Source organism: Myotis brandtii, unplaced genomic scaffold (genome assembly GCF_000412655.1).
Source record: "Myotis brandtii unplaced genomic scaffold, ASM41265v1 scaffold25, whole genome shotgun sequence".
Lineage (NCBI taxonomy): Eukaryota > Metazoa > Chordata > Mammalia > Chiroptera > Vespertilionidae > Myotis > Myotis brandtii.
In genome coordinates, this window is record NW_005359477.1 from 969,140 (window position 1) to 987,836 (window position 18,697).

General features: G+C 43.4%; 1 protein-coding gene and 1 pseudogene across 7 annotated transcripts in view; one reads left to right on the plus strand and one right to left on the minus strand.

Annotated features, from left to right (window-relative positions):
- Window positions 1-18,697, minus strand: part of RASGRP3 (RAS guanyl releasing protein 3 (calcium and DAG-regulated)) — a 76,704-nt gene that overhangs the window by 2,478 nt on the left and 55,529 nt on the right. For 6 of the 7 annotated variants that reach the window (XM_005867338.2, XM_014540632.1, XM_014540631.1 and 3 more), the window contains 6 exons: window positions 16,910-17,026; window positions 14,665-14,780; window positions 12,262-12,409; window positions 7,479-7,515; window positions 4,530-4,655; window positions 3,676-4,040 (listed from right to left, as the gene is read on the minus strand). In XM_005867338.2, the coding sequence (XP_005867400.1) occupies window positions 3,676-4,040; window positions 4,530-4,655; window positions 7,479-7,515; window positions 12,262-12,409; window positions 14,665-14,780; window positions 16,910-17,026 (909 nt within the window). The remainder of the gene's footprint in view (window positions 1-3,675; window positions 4,041-4,529; window positions 4,656-7,478; window positions 7,516-12,261; window positions 12,410-14,664; window positions 14,781-16,909; window positions 17,027-18,697) is intronic. The other variant, XM_005867340.2, reaches the window with a different exon arrangement.
- LOC102254983 lies at window positions 14,930-16,586 on the plus strand (annotated as a pseudogene).

Here is an 18,697-nt window from a genome sequence, read left to right on the forward strand (position 1 = left end):
ATTATTTATTTATAGTCCTCACCCAAGGATATTTTTTTCCATTTTTTTTTTTTAGAGAGCATGGAAGGGAAGGAGGAAGGCGAGAGAGAAACATTGATATGAGAGAGACACATCAATTGGTTGTCGCATGTACACGTCCCGACTGGGGCCGGGAATCGAGCCTGAAACCAAGGTATGTGGTCTTGACCAGAATCAAACCCGTGACCCTTCAGTCCGAGGGCTGACACTCTAACCACTGAGAAAAATTGGCCAGGGCAAGGTTTCCCTTTTGGAAATTCATAATATACAGTATATTATATGGGAAAATTTATATGGGAAAAAGATCTATATCTATACTGATATTTATAGGTTTATAAACATATTTAACTTTGTTTAGTCCACCATTTCCTAGCCCTTCTATGTTTAATCATTTTAAGTTAGCAGAAGATAATAAAAAACAAAGAAGCATTATAAAGAAAATATGCATATTCTTACTGCCAAGTGAGTAATCTTGACCTGTTCTTGCCATCCAAGGGCTCAATGATTATTGGTAGAATGGTATCCACCACCACAGAACATGTTCACACCCTTATATTTTAAAATGAATGTAAATCCTGGAACTCCACGGAAGGAAAAACACAGATCATAAACCCAACTACTTTCTTTGTCTGTTCAACATTTTTACTTATCGGACTCATAAATATCAACTGAACCTAAATAATAAATGTGTAGACCATTCCTTCTAAAGCCATTCATTGGTCTTGCTCAACAGAAAAACTCTTAAATTTGAAAACTCCTACATATTTAACTCTTGGTGTAATTTTGTTACATTTTTTCCTGCTTGCCTTTTCCCTAAACAAGGGTAAATGTCTTCTTATTTGTTGCTGGTTTGGGTGAGGGTAAGACTGTACACCAATACATTTTACATAAGAACATACTGTCTTCTTCAATTAGCACACATAAAATTAAGTACTAGTGGTCAGTGAACCATCTCTATGATTTATGAGATAAAAAAATTGAAAGGGTAAGGGAACACATGAACATGAAGGTCCAGTATTTAAAAAATGAAATAAAGATCTTTGTCTCTATTTCCTTATAGAGATCGAAGATCAGGAAATCTTACCCATGGAAGTGGCTGTTCCACACCTAACCCAGAGCAAGGTTTAAGTAACTGGAACGTTGCTAGCCAATAGAAGTGACCGCATGGCTAGTTAAACACACACAGGTACTCGTCTGAATTCAAAGATGGTCTATGAGAGCTCTGGTTGGGCATCCTATTACTCTACCATAAAAGCTCTTTTTCTGAGATTTCAATAACAGCCACATTGCTCATGGCAATGGCCTCTGCAGGCTGAAGTGGTATTTGGAGTGACTAGTACAATTTCAGGCACCATCTGAAAAATCTAACACTGATTCCTCGCTACTTGTTGGATTGCAGACCTTCTTAAGAAACACTGCCCCGAAGTGAGCATAGGTGCATATATATAATTTTACATAAGATATAATGCACTTTCCTGAATTCCCCAAAGCCTTTTTTTAGACCCCAAGATCTTGCCCTACGATATCTTCCTCTATCATCAAATCATGATTTTTTTTCCTATTCACCTTTATATTCCAAGCTAACTATGTTAGACCATTAAAAGAAATACTGGATAGGACTGAAATATTTGCCAAGGTGATTCGTAGGGGAACATTAACAATAAAGTTGGGCTCTGGCTGGTGTGGCTCAGTTGCTTTAGCATCGTCCCGTACACTGAGAGGTTGCTGGTTCCATACCAGGTCACAGCAAATGCCCAGGTTTTGGGCTCTCTCCCCAGCAGGGGGCGTGTAGGAGGCAGCCAATCAATGTTTCTCTCTCTCTCTCTCTCTCTCTCTCTCTCCCTTTTCCTTCCTCTCTCTCTCAAATCAATAAAAATGTATTAAAAATAAAAATAAATAAAGTTGGTATTGCAAATATACAAAGACAGAGAGTAAATTAGTTGGTTACCTAGGGCAGGGTTAGGTGGGGAGATGAGAAATGACCTCTAATGGGCACAGGGTGTTTTTTGTTTGTTTGTTTTGAATGATGTAAATGTTCTAAAATTAGAATGTAGTGATGGTTGTGCAACATTGTGAATATACTTAAAACCATTGAATTATACACTTTAAATAAGTAGATTTCATAGTATGTAAATTATATGTCAGTGAAGCTGTTTTTTAAAGTTGATGTTATAAGAGCCCTGGCCAGTGTTGCTCAGTTGTTTGGGCATCATTCCATGTACTGAAAGGTTGCTGGTTCGATTCCTGGTCAGGGCACATGCCTGGGTTTCGAGCTTGATCCCTGGTGGGGAGTATGCAGGAGGCAGCTGATCAATCTCACATCAATGTTTCTCTCTCTTGCTCTCTCTCTCTCAAAACCAATAAAAAATATTAAAACAAAGTTGGTGTTATAAGAAAGGAACAAAATGGCTCAGCAGGAATTTACAATAAACTTCATATGACTGAAGCTATGTGTGGCCTCCTTATTGTCTTCAGTGACAAAGGAACTAGAGGAATTTTAATTAAAGGTCATTGGAGTTTTTCTGATCCTGGGAAACTATGGAGACAATGTGTCTAGGTCTCCTGATGGCTGTGGAATGTGGAGGGCCACCCATAAGAATAAAGAGCACTGGCTTGATCCAATAGGATTTCTGCCTAACCCAATATTCGGTTTATGGGACGATTCAATAGGGAGACGATGGCTGCCCTCCATGACACTGCTTTGAAGGTTAGGAATATGACACCAATTTCCCCAAATCCCTTTTCTTAATACACTATGAATTGTTGACTAATACATTTATCTAAGTCCATGTTGAATCAATTTATAGTTTCAGCTTGTTCTAACAAGTTCCATATGCTTCCCAATTTGCTTTGGATGATTTGAGTGTAATTTTTGTGTGGAGGCAGAGTCTGGCTTAGAGAACCATGAGGTCCCCATGTCTCATTCTCACCACTCCCTTCTTCATGAGGCTGTCAATGCCTCCTTTTATTTATTTTATTTATTTTTAAAAATGTTTTTATTGATTTCAGAGAGGAAGGCAGAGGGAGAGAGAGATCAATGATGAGAGAGAATCATTGATCAGCTGCCTCCTGCACGTCCCCCATTGGGGATCAAGCCTGGGGAATCAAACCTGGGACCCTTCAGTCCGCAGGCCGACGCTCTATCCACTGAGCCAAACCAGCCAGGTCAAAGCCTCCTTTTAAAATAGGGGTAAGAGTTTCCAACTCTCCTTTATCACTTCCACTACCTCCTGATTCTAACTTGGAAAACTAAGCTGATTAGTATAGCACACCGGTATAATGAATACACGCAACAGTCATGGGTCCCTGGGACATCATCTCAGTACACAGACATGGCCACCTTCACTAAGCCTTAGGACTCATCCAGTTCAAAGAGAAAAAACTATGTTGCCCAAGGTCACATAACCAGCCAGTGGGAAAACTCTTAGGACTCATCCAGTTCAGTTTTATCCATGACGAAACTGAGGTCCAAAGAGAAAAAACAATGTTGCCCAAGGTCACATAACCAGCCAGTGGGAAAACCAAAAAGTGACATGTCTTGATTCCCAACCATTCCGCTTTCGAAACTACCAGACTGCCTCCTGAACTCACTGGAACACTCATCTCAGCCCTGCCAGCTTCTCTTCTGATTTATTTGTGGTTTGACCCAGCACTGACCTCACCATCCTGTCTGGTTTCACCCATGTCTGCTTCATCCTGGTCAGGCTCAAACTCCGTGCCCCGGTCAACAACATCCACGCCAGCCTGTACCCTGGGCTTCTCATTTTCCCACTTGGCAAACCCTTTGTCCTTTGCTGCTTTGTCATGGAACTTGGATTTCATTTTGGGGAAGGTGTGGGACCCTGAGTCTCCCCAGCCAGCCTCTGACCATACAGGCTCAGTCTGGGTGGCCTGGCTGGTGGTGGCCCGCTGCAGCCTCACGGAGATCTTGCGAGAAGAGCCTGTAACCAGAGTGATGGCTCTGCTGTCCAGGTCTTGGTGTCCAGCAGCGACGTCAGGGAACTCGAACACCTCATCCTGCACTGCAAGGGGAAAATTATTGTGATTATTTGGCATCTGATTGCTTCATAGCAAACCATCGAAGTTGGTACAAACAGGAGTCTGACAGGTCAGGTTCCAGAGCAACAGGCCAGAGGCAGAATGAAATTGGCTTCAGGTGAATTGTATGTTAGACCTGAGAGCAGAGAGAAGTGAGGGAACTCCAGGCCGTAGCCACTGCTGCTCGGAGCAAACCATCAAAGTTGGTACAAACAACAGGAGTCTGACAGGTCAGGTTCCAGAGCAACAGGCCAGAGGCAGAATGAAATTGGCTTCAGGTGAATTGTATGTTAGACCTGAGAGCAGAGAGAAGTGAGGGAACTCCAGGCCGTAGCCACTGCTGCTCACCCTGAAGAATGCCTTGGTGTTTATAATGACTCTGACCAGGTTTCGATCCAGAACCCAACTGAGGTCCAGGTGTGGGAAGGGGAGCAGAGAGAAACGGGGGTAGTAAAGAAAGTAGAGGACATTACCTGGGGGCAATGAGGGGCTTCCAGGCAGCGACCCATGACCACTGCCCAAGGAGGGGGCCCGGGCAAATCTCCTGCAGGCCAGAACCAGGAGGTCTTTGCACTGCTTGTGACAATTGGCTCCGCAGTCTGAAAAATCCCAAAGCATCACCGACGGTTAGTGAGAACCAAGTGCCTCTGGTGCTGACTGGGTGTCTAGGGTTGCACTTGAGCTGTTCACCCTTCCCTCCCCCATCCTGGATTCTGTGTTGACTCTCAGAGCCCGATTCAGGCTCACAGGGTATGTCTAATTCAGGCTCACAGGGTATGTCTAGGGCAGCCGTGGGCAAACTATGGCCCGCGGGCCGGATCCAGCCAGTTTGAAATGAATAAAACTAAAAAAAAAAAAAGACCGTACCCTTTTATGTAATGATGTTTACTTTGAATTTATATTAGTTCACACAAACACTCCATCCATGCTTTTGTTCCGGCCCTCCGGTCCAGTTTAAGAACCCATTGTGGCCCTCGAGTCAAAAAGTTTGCCCACCCCTGGTCTAGGGGCTGGAAAAGGGCCAGTGGGACTCTTGCCAGTCTGGAATCCCTGTAGTTCTCTTATATTTGTTCAGCTTCTTTTTCTACACAGTTCATTGAGGTGCTGGGAGCCAACAAGCAGGGGCTAGGTTGGGTGAGGAGTTGCCTTTGCCCCAAACTAAATGCAAGTCACATGAGCCTGGGGTTCTTTCCCAGGCCATAGATTCCCCACAGAGAGGCAGAATGGGGGCCAGTAGTAGAGTCTGTGAAATTTCCCATTAGAATGCTTTACTTTTTTAAAAAGCAGAATATTAATTGCTACTTGGTGTAGAAATTTTTTGTCTGATGCCAGTCCTACATTTCCCTTAGATTCACTGAGCAGATAGGATAATTTTAAAGAGTATATTTCTCTCTTACCATCAGAGGACCTAATGATTTCCAATACCTATTTTCCCCAAATGGTCTTATTTCAAATGGTCTTGTAATGAATGACATCACAGAAAGATCAAGTTGTAATGACATGTTCAGTCTATTTTAGTTTTTTCACTCTCTGTGCCTTTAAGAGAAAATCCCATATGTACAAAGATGATCCAAGAGTTTACTGATATTCATCTTCATAAAATTGTGTGTGTGTGTGTGTGTGTGTGTGTGTGTGTGTGTGTGTGTGTCTGTCTGTCTTTTAGGGTACAAGGGACAGAACCAGGATAAAACTAATGGGCATAAGATACTGGAGTATCTTTGCTGCTTGAAAGTAAAAATCCAAGTTAGACTAAGACACTGATACAAAGAACTAAAGGGAAGAATTTGGAGCACTAAAATGTGGCTCCCACTGAGATTCAGGAACGTGTTCTGTTCACGCAAAACGAGGGCCAAACACCGAAAGATGACTAGAGAAAAAAGCATCACAAGGGACCAAGAGTAATCTGAAGGCATCCTGTGATCAAGATGTCTCTTTCTGTTGTTTTGTGGGAGGCAGTTAGACAGACATGAGCAGAGCCAGGACAATGGGCCAGATACAGAAGCCACCAGGGTACAAAGCCCTGGGTGCCTAGCAAAGGGCAATTACAGGATGGGACCTCGTGCCCAGGGTGACCTTTCCTCCCCTAGCACATTGGTGGTCATGCGATTTGGATCCCCTGGCCTTTCCTCCCTAGAGATAACATCCTGGCCTCAGTTGTATTTCAGCTCCAAGCAGCAAAACCAGACCAGTGACCCCAAGGCTGACCTCAGGACCAGCTGCATTGAAAAATGACCCCTTTGCCCTGGTGCCAACCAATCAATCAAAGGAGAACCGGACCCTAAAAGGACACACCTGGAAAGCTGCTGAATATTCTGAGATCTTCCCCTGGGACCTCCCCTAAAATCTCCACCCTTAAACCCTTAAGATGGAGGACCCAGCCCACTCTCCCTTCTGGGGGCCCTGCGGAGCCTTTCCCTTCCTCCTCTCCTCCCTCCCCCTCCCCCCAGACAAGTCACCTTTACCTTCCTCACTTCTAAGCTCCCAGGGCCCTTCTTTTGTCTCTATAACTTGTTTCCTAAGCCCATTTCTTCTATGAATTACTTCTCCTACTTCTGTGATTTTCCACATAAATGTTCTCTTACAGTTGGAGTCTTGGCTCTGAATTCTTTCCTAGCCAGAACTCAAGTACCGAGGTTGCTGAACCCAGGTCTGGTCCGACCCCACCAGTCTAGCACCTGATGCCGTTCCCACCGCCGCCAACAGTTTTATTATATTTTTCAAGAGCGTGATCAGGTTCTTAAAAGAACCAGTACAAAGAGTCTGCATAAAATATTCAGCAATTTCTTAAATCAAATATCAATCCTGTATTTTAATCACGTTACAAGCAGCAAACACAGTCCTAAATGCCTAGTAATTTGCATGTGTTTACAGTCATCACATATGTATTTATTCAGTTCATATATTTTAACTAAATGGGAGAGCTATGTGAATTGATTCATTGAAAGGGACAAACGTACATTTTAAGGTTTCTCTTCTCATCAATATCTGTGACTAACTAGGGAAAGGAATAGCTGTGTGAGAGTGGAAAGCAATGCATATGTATTGATTATGTGTGTGATTTCCCCTTGAGCGATAAAGTTCTTACAATGCAGCATTTCAGCGAGGCCTGTCCCACTTCAGAATTCCCACCTTCTTTGATGTGTGCTGATAATGATGAGCATGATATCTTAGATATGGGGGCTAGATGGATGCGGGCTGATAGAAGTGTGTGCTTCCTCTTCTAACAAGCTATGAAAACCCAGTCTGGGCTCTCCCAGACTCCAGGGAGTCCTTTCCTAGACACGTTAACTCCTCAGTTGCCAGTGGCCCCAAAGTCCCAAGTTCTCCTTCATGCCAAGAGCTTTTGTGGTTTCATCAGACAAATTTGATTCTTGTCCCAAATGTCACCTGTAAAAAATGTTAACACAGTAACATGTATTTACCTTTGCATTTGTATCCTTGCTTGATAATGCCCCAGAGCTGTAACAAAAGACAAAGGGATGTCAGGCAATCTGAAGAAAAATCTGGAAAGAAAACAAGGCCCCGAAGAAGGAAGTCCTGGGAAGCGTGATGACTAGTGGAGCACAAACAGGATGTAGCTGCCCCTGACACCCTTCCTGTCAGATAGACGAACCCTCCCCCAGCCCGCTCCAGCTGGGGTGATAACAGGAATTCTGCTTCCCTTTTCTGTCTGGGAGCCAAATGGGAGCTGGGATGGGAAACTGACGTTGGTGCATTTATTGGACTTTAGCACCTGCGCTCTCAGCAAAATTCACGGGGGAGACTTTTTCTGTCTTTGGCTTTCATTTTATTCATGCTGCTCTAGGTGCCCATTGCAGGGAATTAAGCGACCTAAGCAGTGCACATCCCACTAAAGCATTTATATTTTGCCAGGTTATTTTCTGAGTAACATTAGTACTTCAGCAGAAGAGGAAAGGATGTACTATTTATTCGTGTATTCATTCTCCGCATTTGCTCAGTGTTTGGCCTGAGCCAGAGCTGAGGGTGGGGGAGAGGGATGAAGGATGCAGAAAAGGCTCAGATTCTGCCAACCAAGTAGGAAGTGAGATGCAGGAAGCGACGGAGCATTTGCCCAGGCAGTTCCGGGGCATCTTCCTGGTGGTGTCATACTGGAAACTGTGAAGAAGGGGCTTTCCCATGTTCTTTCTGTGCCGGTCACAGCACTTGCATGTGGGTACTGGGGACACCAGGAACATACAGTGTGGATGAATGAAATGGGCTGAGCTTAAGCTGAAGAAGCTCCCTCCGAACCCTTTAATGGTTAGGTTAGGTGACTGATATCTACTTAATAAAATAATTTTGAAAGAAGCCGGGCTGGTGGCCTACTGGGGCTGATGGAGATGTCATTCACAATGCACTACAGGGGAACAATGCCCTGAGTGTAGGCATTATGGCCCTCTGACGAGAATAAGTAGCCGCCAATGTGAAGTGCTGCAAGGGCATTATAAAGGCTGCTCCCTACCCTCCTTCTGACAAGAAAATCCCTCCAGTGGAGAGTGATTCCTTTGAGCCTTAAAAGTTATTTGGTTCTTCAGATTACATTATTAAGTTGCAAATGACTCCCTGGGACAGGGCAACTTGTTACCTTGGGGACAAGAAGGATTATTAAGACAACTGATTGGGCCCAGCCGGTGTGGCTCAGTAGTTGAGCATGACCTATGAACCAGGAGGTCACAGTTCAATGTTTGATTCCCAGTCAGGGCACACGCCAGAGTTGTGGGCTCAATCTCCAGTCGGGGGAAGGGGGGGAAAAGGAGGCAGCCAATCAGTGATTCTCTCTCATCATTGATGTTTCTACCTCTCTTTCCCTCTCCCTTCCTCTCTGAAATCAATTAATATATATATAACAACTGCCTGGAAGCAAGGCCTCAGGTGCCTAGGGTGACTGGGCAAGGGCGGGAGGAGACAATACAGCAATAGCAAGTGGGTGGTCAGGGCAGAGACATCATGTCAGAGCCATAAGGACCATCAAGATAATCTCTTTTGTTCCTTTTTTATAATAGGTAAGTGTGATGATCCAGGAAATTAAATAAGTTGCAAGGTCCCATGTCTGGGAAACTTTGTAGTGATAAGAAATTTTTCCCTCATTGAGTCCTTGGTAATAGCACTAACAATAATAATAAGGATAGCTAAGGTATATTGGAGTCTTGCTATGGGAGAAGCACAGTTTTAAGCTCTTTATGTGTATTAACTCATTTGATGCTCACAATCTCCCTGTGGGATAGGAAATAATAATTTCCTCATTTTTGTAGATGAGACTGAGCTACAGAGCAGTGAATTCAGCTGGCAAGGCCTCATAGCTGGTAAGCAGGGAAAGAACAATGTGTCGCTTGGAAGAAAGACAGGAAGCCACTGCTCCTGGGTGCCCTGTGTGGGGACCAAAAGCCACTGATTTAGGACAAGAAAGGATAAGCGCTAGGAAGCATCCTACTATCCGGGTAGGACACGTTGTTAGCATAGCTGCAGGAACTGCTGAAGGAGATACACGCAAGCCCGAGTCCTCTCAGGAGGGGAAGTCAGGGTATTGCTTGTTGCCTCCTTGCTTAGCAACTAGGAGACAACACTGGGCAGGAAGAGGCTCTGGGTAGTGAGCCAGCCAAGGACAAGGAGAGGGTGACCTCATGTAGATGAATGAGTAGGAGTACTTCCCACAGTCCTTTGATTGGAGACCTCAGGCTGCGGTAACATTTGGGGGATTGATTGTGATGTAAGGAGCACTGGACCGGGAGTCAGGAGACCTGGAGATGAGTCACAGACCTGCTGCTAAGGTTCCATGTGACCTTAGGGAAGTCACTTAACTTCTCCAGACCCTGAAATAAGGGAATTAGCAAAACTCGTTCAGTGCTGGAATTCTAATTTTAAAATAAGTGTATTTTAAATACTGTCTGTTTATCTTTCTTACCCTTAAAATAGAATTTATTTTGAAAGCAGGTGGTCCAGTCACTGATAATTGGTTCCTTACATTCCCCTACAAAGCCTTTCAATGATATATCTAGAGAGTTTTATTTATTTTAAATATGATTATATTGATTTTAGAGAGAGAGGAAGGGAGAGGGAGAAGCATCGATATGAAAGAGAAACATCAACTGGCTGCCTCCTATACACTCCCTACTGGGAATTCCAGCCCAAAACTCTGGCATGTACCCTGACTAGGAATCAAACTAGAGACCTTTTGGAACATAGGCCAACGCTCAACCAACTAAGTCACACCAGCCAGGGTGAGGGTTATGGTTATAAATCCCTTTGAAACCAACGGGCTTTTAAAAATGTTTGTGAGTAAAGATCAAATCAAATTGTAGCAACGATTAAATATCTTTTGAAAAATAAAATAGGGACATTACAATTTTAATGATTTAATTTCCATTAAACTCCAAAAGTATCAAGGAACACTAAAATATATAAAATATATATTTACTCTGAGCTATGTGACACGCATCGTGACAGGTAAGTATTAACCCCCTTTACAGATAGGAAAACAAAGAGATGGTCCATAACTTGGTCAAGAACAAAGAGTTAATATAAGGGACAGAGGTGAGATTCAAAGCCAGGATTCCTGATGCCAAGTCCAGAGCTTTCTACCTCAACACAGCCGCATCAAGAACCGAGCGCCAGCAAATCTGCTCTGATGAGCTGGGGAGAGGAGTGTGGATGCACCCCGGAAACACTGCCTTGTTGTTTCTACAGACCCGGTGACAGTCCTTTTCATGGAGAGACATCCGGAAGGACTGGAGAGCAGAGGTAAGCTCCTGAGATTTGATACGGGCCTTCCAACTCTCACAACACACCGAAGGACAGACATCTCAAACTGACTTTCGGCTGATCTGTGCCATGGCCCAACAGGTTCGCTCAGCCCCACTCTGCAACTGAGAGCTACACATGGCCTCATCCCACTTCAGTACTTTTCAGGTACACATATGTGCAAAAATTCCCACCAGAAGAGAGAAACACAAAAAAGGAGACAGATTTCTTTTATGATAAAGTGGTCTGGGAATGCAATTCCAGTGATGAAGTTCATAGAAGCTCTCTTTCCCTGGGGGGTGGGGGTGGGGGTTCAGAGAGCTTGTTAGGTTGGCCTTGCCCTTGACAACATCAACTGCTGTGACCAGTTGGGGCCATCTTTGAGGTAACCACTGCCTCTTATTTATCCATTGTCAGAGTGGTATGTGCTTAAACACAGAATCCTGCCTTTGGGGCCTCTCACAGCTAGTTCTTCAAGAATGGGATGGGGAAAATGTAATTTAGTAGTAGCATATACTATCAGCTGTGGATTCAATATGGGTCAACAGTGGGACTTGACGGCTGAATGAAGCTAACATAACCGAGCCCGGAGCAATAATCATATTCACTTGGCTGCTGGGCCACTCTTATGTAGAGTACCACATTTTCCATCTGATTATAACTTGGGTATCAACTAGAAGATGTCCAGGGCACAAAAGTCTGTTTAATACCAGGATCAAAGCTGACCTTAGTTGCCAAAGACTTATCAAATGTGGGGAAATGAAGTGTGTAATCTTCATTTGTTGCAGTGGAGTGGGTAGAGCACAGGATTTAGATCAGAACATCTGCATTTGAGTCCTGGCTCTGGTCACTATTGGCTATGCAATCCTGGGAAACTTGGGTTATCCTCTCTGGACCTCCTACCTTCACAGGCAAATAGGGAGAGTCAAATGCCCATGTCACAGCTAGTAATGAGGATTAATTACACTAATGTCTACGGAAGTATTTCAAGTGCTGGGTAAATGTTATATCCATCCTCTCTCCAAAAAGGTCTTTTTCCTTTTTGAGTTATAAATTACCGAGCCAGGCCATGATGGATTTCTAGTGACTGACACCATATGAAATAAGAACTGTGAGGAACTGGCTAAGATGAATACCCTCCTTAATTGCACCACTTATGATTATTAGTGATGAATGCCAGGGCTCATTGGGTGGAACGTTTCCCTGGCAGGGATTAAGTAGGAGAAATTGCTCACTCGAGTTAACAGGCTCACCAGTCTTCCCTATCTTGGCTAGCCCTGCATTCCTAGAAAGAACATAACTAAACCTGCAGATCTTGCTTTTGTTTTTTTATTTAATTTTTATTTTTAGGGAGCCACCATGTTTAACTTCTGATCCAAGGCAGTCAACGGGTTCTGTTTAGTGAGCCTTCTCAGAATGTGGCACAAATAACTACAGACAAGAGGAACCAATGGGAGACAGACTTACAAATCCTGCACAGTGTTCGCAGAAGGTTGGCTTGAGATAGGTCATCTCCTGAAAATTATGGATAAATCCTGGTCCCATTTTACAGTGTAGTTGGGACTTAGCTCTCAGGAAGTAAGCCATCATTTCATCTTTACTTATTAGGCCATCCCTGTGAAGAGAATCAAAGAAGGGAGGGATCTTTGAATACCATATTGCAAAGTGGTTGTCATACTTTAATCATTTACTCCTCCAAATCTATGTGGCTGAAAGCAGGTGAGGAAGGTTCACTTCTCTGCTACATCTGGAAGGAGGAGAGGGCCTCTCATAGGTTTGAAGTGCCAAAGGCTTTCTTAGTAAGCAGATGTGTGTGTGTGTGTGTGTGTGTGTGTGTGTGTCCTGTGCACCATAGCACAAAAAGTCTCCTTTATTACTAAATAGGAGCTTCCAGAAGGACATCTCCTTTCTAACCCTTGCCTTGCAACAGAGTTTGCAAGAATCAGACTGCAAGAGGAAGGCAGAGAACTGATCATTGGACCCACCATTCTCATGTCTACTCAGTATGATGCCATGCAAGCCACTGCCATTGGTAACCCTCTCTTGGAGTCATCCTCTCTCAGAGGAAGTCCTTCTCCCATCCCCCCTCTCCAGCCTCCCCAGGTTCTGCTCCCTCTCTCCACCCACTCCTCCTCTGTTTACCGATATGCTCAGGACTTCCTTCCTAAAAATGTCTTTCCTCAGTCCTGATGCCATCTCCTATACTTATCTTTTCTCTCTTTCTTCTCAAATTCCAAAAGTTTTCAAAAAGAGTATTCACTAGACATTTTTTCCATTCCTTCCATTACTCTTTACACCATATGATCAGGTTTCTAACCTTACCATTCTATTGAAACTGTCACAATGACAGCCTCAAGCAGCCTTTTCTCATTCATTGAGCTTGTTCACCTGCGGGCGGCATGTGACAGTGTCTCCTCCAGGGATGCCTGTGTTTCCCTCCCTTTTCATGATCCTGCTTCTCTGGCTCTTCTGCATGACCCACTTCTTCCTTTTAGCTTCTACATGAGGGGAGAGGAGCCCCCGAAATCACATTCCTCGGGCCCCGTCTCGGCTCTTATGCCTGGGACTCCAGCTTACTCCACTGGGCTGAAGACATCACACTCTACATCTCCAGCCCTGACTATTCCCCTGAATAGTGGTGCTTCATCTTCAGCAACCTGCTAGAATCTCTTCCTGGATGGTCCACTTTCCTCTCAAAATCAACATCTTTGACTGTCTGACCAAAGAAATCATATAAGCTATGAATACTTCAAACCTTCATTTTTTTGGGAAAAAAATATATATCTGCTGGGAAGTCTCAGTTCCATCTAAAATATCAGCAGAGAACAAGAAATAAAGACTGGGAAATGATTTTAAGTTTATATCCTATGTATGTGCTACTCATAAAAACAAACAAATGGAAGACATGGGCAGCTTGTGGGTAACTTAACTTTTATAAAGGAAGTTTTTTTAAAAAATAATTTGATTCATTTAAAAGTATTATTTGTTCTAGATATACCATACAGATGAATTAAGTTTTTAAGACATTTATGGTAAAGTACCAAGGCTTTCCTTGGTATGTTGAATTACATACAGCTTTAATTTTTAAAAATTTCTTACACCAACAAAAATATTAGAGGAATTTAATATGATATAATGTGGACATATCACCAATATAAAACCCAGCATTTCATTATAGATGGTTTTTAAACTATGAATTAATCTCAGACAATTAAAGTTAATCAAATTATTAATGCCAGGCTTTCTTGGAAATTATTTTTTAATCATTTTTTCAATGAGCTGGGTTTTAGCCTCTACACTCATTTAATTTTTCAAGAATTATTTGAAGATAAAGAAAATTTTTGTTGTTTATCAAGACAACCTCTGAGCTGGCAAAGGAAGAAAAAAAAAAAGGATGGGTGTAGTCTTGGCTATCTGCAGCCATAACCTGCTCTCATGAAAACCACAAACAATCAAAAAGTAAAAAATAAAAATCTTACTTTCTTGGTGAGTTTGAAGATTGCCTGCAGGTTCGCTGATGCTGAGGACTGTACCAGGCCAGCCCTAACACTATTTCTCCTCTACTTTTTTTGATGGAGGTTTCGGGGTTGATGAACTAGCTAAACAGTAAAAATAATGTGGGAAATGGAGAGCTGGACTAACTTGCAAGTGGGCGCTTGTACTCAGCACTGACAATGTGAACTGTCCTGCAATTCTATCCAACCAGTCATGTTCATGGCCACCAAGAGAAAATTCAGTGAAACGTTAGATTCAGCAACGCACTAGGATGGAAGCTGTCAAGATGTAAACGAACCATTTCCTTGTTCTCTTCTGATAATAAATTTCTGCTTCAGAAAAGTTGCATTAAAATATAACAAAATTAACACTTACTGATCTTTGTCCAGCACACAGAAGGAATCCAAGAAGGGAAAATTGGCAGCTATACTTTCAAAGTCCTCTTGGGAGATGTACCCATCATGGTCATGGTCATAGTTTCTAAACACAGACTACAAAAGAAAGACAAATATTTATTGAACGACCACTTATAAGTCAGGCTCTGAACTTCTTATTTGGAAAGCAATGATAACTAGCATATTATTCTTTCCATCAAGAAGCTTAGAATCTCATGGGAGATTAAAAAAAATCAAGAGCCTTTATGGTGTAACTAGATAAGTGCAATGCTAATGATAAAAACAGTGCTATGGGGTGGGAGAGGTGGCCTTAAAAAGGTTTCCCAGAGAAAATAGGTCTAAACTGATACCTCAGGGTTGAATTCACAAATGCCAATACCACGACAATAGAAAATAAAGCTATAAAATGTGAAACTTTTCAAAATTTAAAGTATGCTTTGAATGCAACTCCAATCAAAGTCCCAGTGGGAATCATTTTAAGTGAACAAACTAATTCTGAAGTTCAAACAGAAGTGAAGGCATTGAGAACAGCCTAAAATTGTTTAAGATAAGAAGTAATGAGGCTGCCGCTATCTTGGTTCTGTGGTCCCCGCAAAGATGTTCAGTGAAGCCACAGAAACCTCCCTGCTACAGAGCAGGAGTTGCTACAGCTCAGGCTAAGACAGGGTCCAGAACAGAGGCTGGCAGTGATGAATCAGTACCAGAGCTGGAGGAACAAGATCCCACACAGGCCGCCACACAACAAGCCCAGCTGGCAGCAGCAGCTGAAATCCATGAGAACCAGCCAGCAAAGCAAAACAGAAGCAAAGTGAAAAGAAGGCATGGATGGCTGTGTCCAAAGGGGATCTTCGACAGGTTACAGGGGTTCCTAGGGTCACTATCTGGAAATCTAAGAATATCCTCTTTGTCATCACATAACCATCTATATATATAAAAGCCCAGCGACTGGACTGGCAGAATGACCAGAACGAAAGGAATGACCGGTGGCTATGACGCATACTATGGCAGCCAACCAGTCTGATCCAGGCCCCAATCAGCCCCCCTTCCCCTGGGGGCTGGTCCCACCCCCAATCGGCCCCCAATACCTTGATCAGGGGCGGGGCCAGCTGGCCAACCATCCACAATCTCTTCCCCCAGCTGACTCGGCCCAATGGACCCCCATCGTGCACGGCTGACCCCACCTGTGCACGAATTCATGCACTGGGCCTCTAGTATGTCTATAAGAGCCCAACTTCAGATACCTACACAGTTTGGGGGAAGCTGAGATCCAGGATTTATCTCAGCAAGCACAGTTAGAAGCTGCTGAGAAATTCAGAGTTCCAGGTGAAGCTGTCTCAAACATTCAATAAAACAGACTCTAACTGTACAAGAGGAGAGCGAAGAGAAAGAGGTTGATGAAACAGGTGTGGAACTTGAGGACACAGAATTGGTCATGTCACAAGCAAATGTTTCCATTTTCCCTACACTGGCACCGCTATTTATTTATTTATTAAGATTTTTATTGATTTCAGAAAGGAAGGGAGAGGGAGATAGAAACATCAATGATGAGAGAGAATCATTGATTGGATGCCTCCTTCATGCCCCCTATTGGGGATTGAGCCCGCAACCCAGGCATGTGCCCTTGACCAGAATCAAATCTGGGACTCTTCAGTCCACAGGCTGACACTCTATCCACTGAGCCAAACCAGTTAGGGCTGCTACTCCTCTTTCTGTATGGAAAGCTCTGACGGAGCCTTGCCCTTCATTAAGTGATGTTTCTTACCTAAATGGCATTGTGCTGCTGTGTCCCAGACCCCCAGATGCCTACAGCAAGAACAGCTATCCAACTTACAGGATCTTTTCCTACTCTCAGGTAGCCAGTATATGTGGCAGGTTATTGTGACCCATGTGGGTTTTGAATGAGTAGATTGTCCCAAACAGCCTCTCAAGTTGCAGGGACGATGACAGAAGTGTCAAGTGCTGGAGAAAGAAAGGAACTGAAAGTAGCTGTGAGTATCTGGGCACATGAGAATAGACTAACAAGAAGGAGAAAGGGGGCCTTTCTTGGAGACTGCCCCAGGAGGCTGATGTCAGGTTGAGCTAAGTGTCTGCTAAATTGTTCCTACCTGCGGGGGCGGGGGTACTGTTTTCATGGACTCCAGTTGATTCCTGGGCAATCAAAGAATATTCTGAGAAGAGAAAGGGGCCTTCTAGTGCTCACTCTTAACACTCCTTCATCCACTTACCTCAACTAATTTCCTTATGTGCTTGTTGATGACTGTGGGGTCTGGCTTTGGCACCACTCCTGATGCCCACTCCAGGGGCACCACGGGCTTGGTAGGCGTTGTAGGGGAGGTAGGCTGCTGACAGAAAACACACACATTTTTCAACTTTATCTGGGGCCTTGAACAATTAGGACGAGGGACACTGAGAAAGACATATACATTTTGTATATTAATAATCCCAGTAAAAACTTACATGTGTGCAACACTTAAATATTTTGAAAACAAACATCTTTTATCAATGGAATCTAATCTGTAACGAAATACATGTTGGAATAGTGCATTCTGTTTAGCAGGAACCTAGATTCTATTATTTTAAATGGAAAAAAATAATTGCTCTCCCAGCCCATCCAAAAATCCTATCCAAGTTCTCCAAATATTACAAAAACATCCTTAAACTCCCATATAACAATCCATACAGATTTCTATATAATACAAAATATATGAAACACCAGAAACCTAATTCTTTAATACTTGGTGCTAGTGATAAATTAGTAGGTATGTGCAGTAAATGGTTGCCAGTGGTTGGCCAAGTTTATGTCCTTATACTGGCATCTCTCTTAATACACTTAGACTGTTTGTCTAATTATTAGGTCCCTATAGCCCTCTTTTGTGAGCTTTCTACACAGGTTTTTCCATATTCTTGCAAGACATTTTCACTTAATAATGTGGTGAAGATGTTGACGATAACGCATAACATGTTTACACAACACAAGTGAAAAACACAATCCTATCGGGAGACCAGCTGTTCCGTTTACATCCTCTCCCTGGGACCCCACAGAATGTAAATATTTTGGCTGCTGCACACATGCAAACTTGTACTAACAGGTGTGTTGTTGTTTTTTTGATACTAAATTGGGGACAAACATTTTTGCAAGAGGAATTGAGGAGTAAATGTACTGATTTAAGCCCCTAAGAATGTTGTGAGGTGGGTGTTGGTGTCATCCTGTGGGCTACCCACAGGACCAAAAATGACCTGTCCCCTGGATACGGTCACTCCCACTGACAGTCACTCACACACACATCTGCACACGTGATGGCTCTTCCTAGCAAGCTTTTCATTTCGTTGATCTGATCAAGGATGAGCCCACAGTTCCCAAACTGTACAGCAAGATACCCTGCCCACAGTACTGAAGAGAACTCAGAGGGGTACCAAAAGATATTTCAAACTTCCAAGGGAAATAGAGTGATACCATTATCTGTCAGACCCCACACAAACTACCAGCTTGAAGTAGTGCGCCAGCCGCCCATTGGACAGTGCCACACTGCTGTCAGTGATATCCGGCCCCGAAGCAAAACGTCAACATGGAACAAGAAATAAGGGTGGCAGTTTCCAATCGGATTCCAACACTTAAGAACTTGTACAGAGCCCGAGAGGCACACACATCCATTAGTAAGTAACTGTGTTTTTGTTTCAATATATGTGTATTATTTTTTTCAATTGGGCACTATGCTGTTAGAACATAAATATTTATTAAGTTGTTTGGACTTATTCTCTAAGTGGAACTGTTACGTATTTTGTTCATCTTGAGGTCGTGTGAAAAATCAGAGACACAAAGTAAAACACAAAGATCCAGTGAGGCACGAAGGGTCCCACGAAGAACAACAGAAAAAGGTTCTTAGTGGAGCTGGTTGTTTAGTAGGCGAGGTTGGCCAGCACCGGCGGTGAGCACATCAAAGCCAGAGGCTCTCAGGAACACAGTCCTGACTGCACCTCGCTCTCCCCTGATCAGCACATGTCAAACCCTAAGC